This window comes from Salpingoeca rosetta, assembly GCF_000188695.1.
Source record: "Salpingoeca rosetta unplaced genomic scaffold supercont1.32, whole genome shotgun sequence".
Taxonomy (NCBI): Eukaryota; class Choanoflagellata; order Craspedida; family Salpingoecidae; genus Salpingoeca; species Salpingoeca rosetta.
In genome coordinates this window covers 716046-717183 of record NW_004754902.1, presented here as the reverse complement: position 1 = coordinate 717183, position 1138 = coordinate 716046, and the positions used below count along the sequence as shown (strand labels likewise).

The following is a 1138-nucleotide window of genomic DNA, read 5'->3' as shown; positions in this document are numbered from 1 at the left end:
CCACTGCAGATAATTACCCAAAATCTTCAAAGAATTGATGCAAGTTTGAACTTGTGGTGTCGGGCAAGCGACGCGGGTCTTGTGGAACGACCCATTTGGCGCGGACTTCTGGACTTGTTGCCTCGTTGCTTGCTTGCTTGCTCGTTGTGATTGCTGTTGCAGTGTGTGAAGCTGTGGAGTGGTGCTGTGGAGTGGTGCAGTGTAAGCAAGCGGGTGTGCACTGGGACGCAAAGAACCAGCATCGTGGGACCTACAACAACAAGACATGAGGAAGGCAGCCATCGCAGGTGCGTCTGTGTCCGTGTGTGAGCTGATGTCACGTAGTCAGCTATCGCAAACAATCATGTGTGTGTGTGCGTTGCGTCTCCCTCACTTTGTGTGCTCCTCCTCTTTGGCTGCTCATGGGTGCTGGGGGCAAATGACAGGGTTGGCTGGGATCAGCGCGATTGTGCTGCTGACAGTGATGTCGTTTATGCGACACAGTGCACACATACCTCAACCAGATATGGCGATGGAAAGGCGGTTGCAGGAGGTGGACAAAGCCGGGGGAGACACCTCCAACACAGCTGAGCATGCTCAGGACGGCGTCACTGCATGCGAGACGCCAACGCTTTCTTCCTTCCTGGTGCCCAATGCGCAGGAGTATGCCAACTTCAAAGCGAAACCTGCAGCGCCAAAAAAGCAGCACATCCTCGTCACGGTGTGAAAACGTGTTTGTGGTTGTATGTTGTGTGGTTGTGTGTTGTGTGTGTGAAGGTGTGTGTATGTGTGGTTGTGTGTCGTTGTGGTTGTGGTTGTGGTTGTGTGTGTGTGTGTGCGTGCTGTGTAGGGACACTCAGTGTCAGTGATAATGGCCCAGTGCTGTTCTCGTGTGTATGTCGTTGACACGCGGCAATGTCCGCACCTATGTGTGTGTCACCCAGGGCGGTGCCGGGTACATTGGATCGCATGCCGTGCTGGCGTTGTTGGAGCGTGGGCACAAGGTCACCATCATTGACAACCTGTCAAGAGGAAACAGGGGCGCGCTCACCGTTCTGGAAGGCATCGCACAACCTGGACAGCTCTTCACCTTCATCGTGGACCTTGCCCACGCCACCTTGGTGTGTGTGTGTGTGTGTGTTGGAGAATGTACACAGCT

The 1138-nt window shown here is 54.2% G+C and overlaps 1 protein-coding gene across 1 annotated transcript; it reads left to right on the top strand.

Annotated features, from left to right (window-relative positions):
* Positions 1–265: 265 nt before the first annotated feature.
* PTSG_10113 (uncharacterized protein) lies at positions 266–706 on the top strand (the record flags this gene model as incomplete). The annotated part of the gene is made up of 2 exons (XM_004988969.1): positions 266–287; positions 426–706. 2 exons carry the CDS (start codon positions 266–268, stop codon positions 704–706), a joined length of 303 nt encoding a protein of 100 aa, XP_004989026.1.
* Between the last annotated feature and the right edge of the window lie 432 nt (positions 707–1138).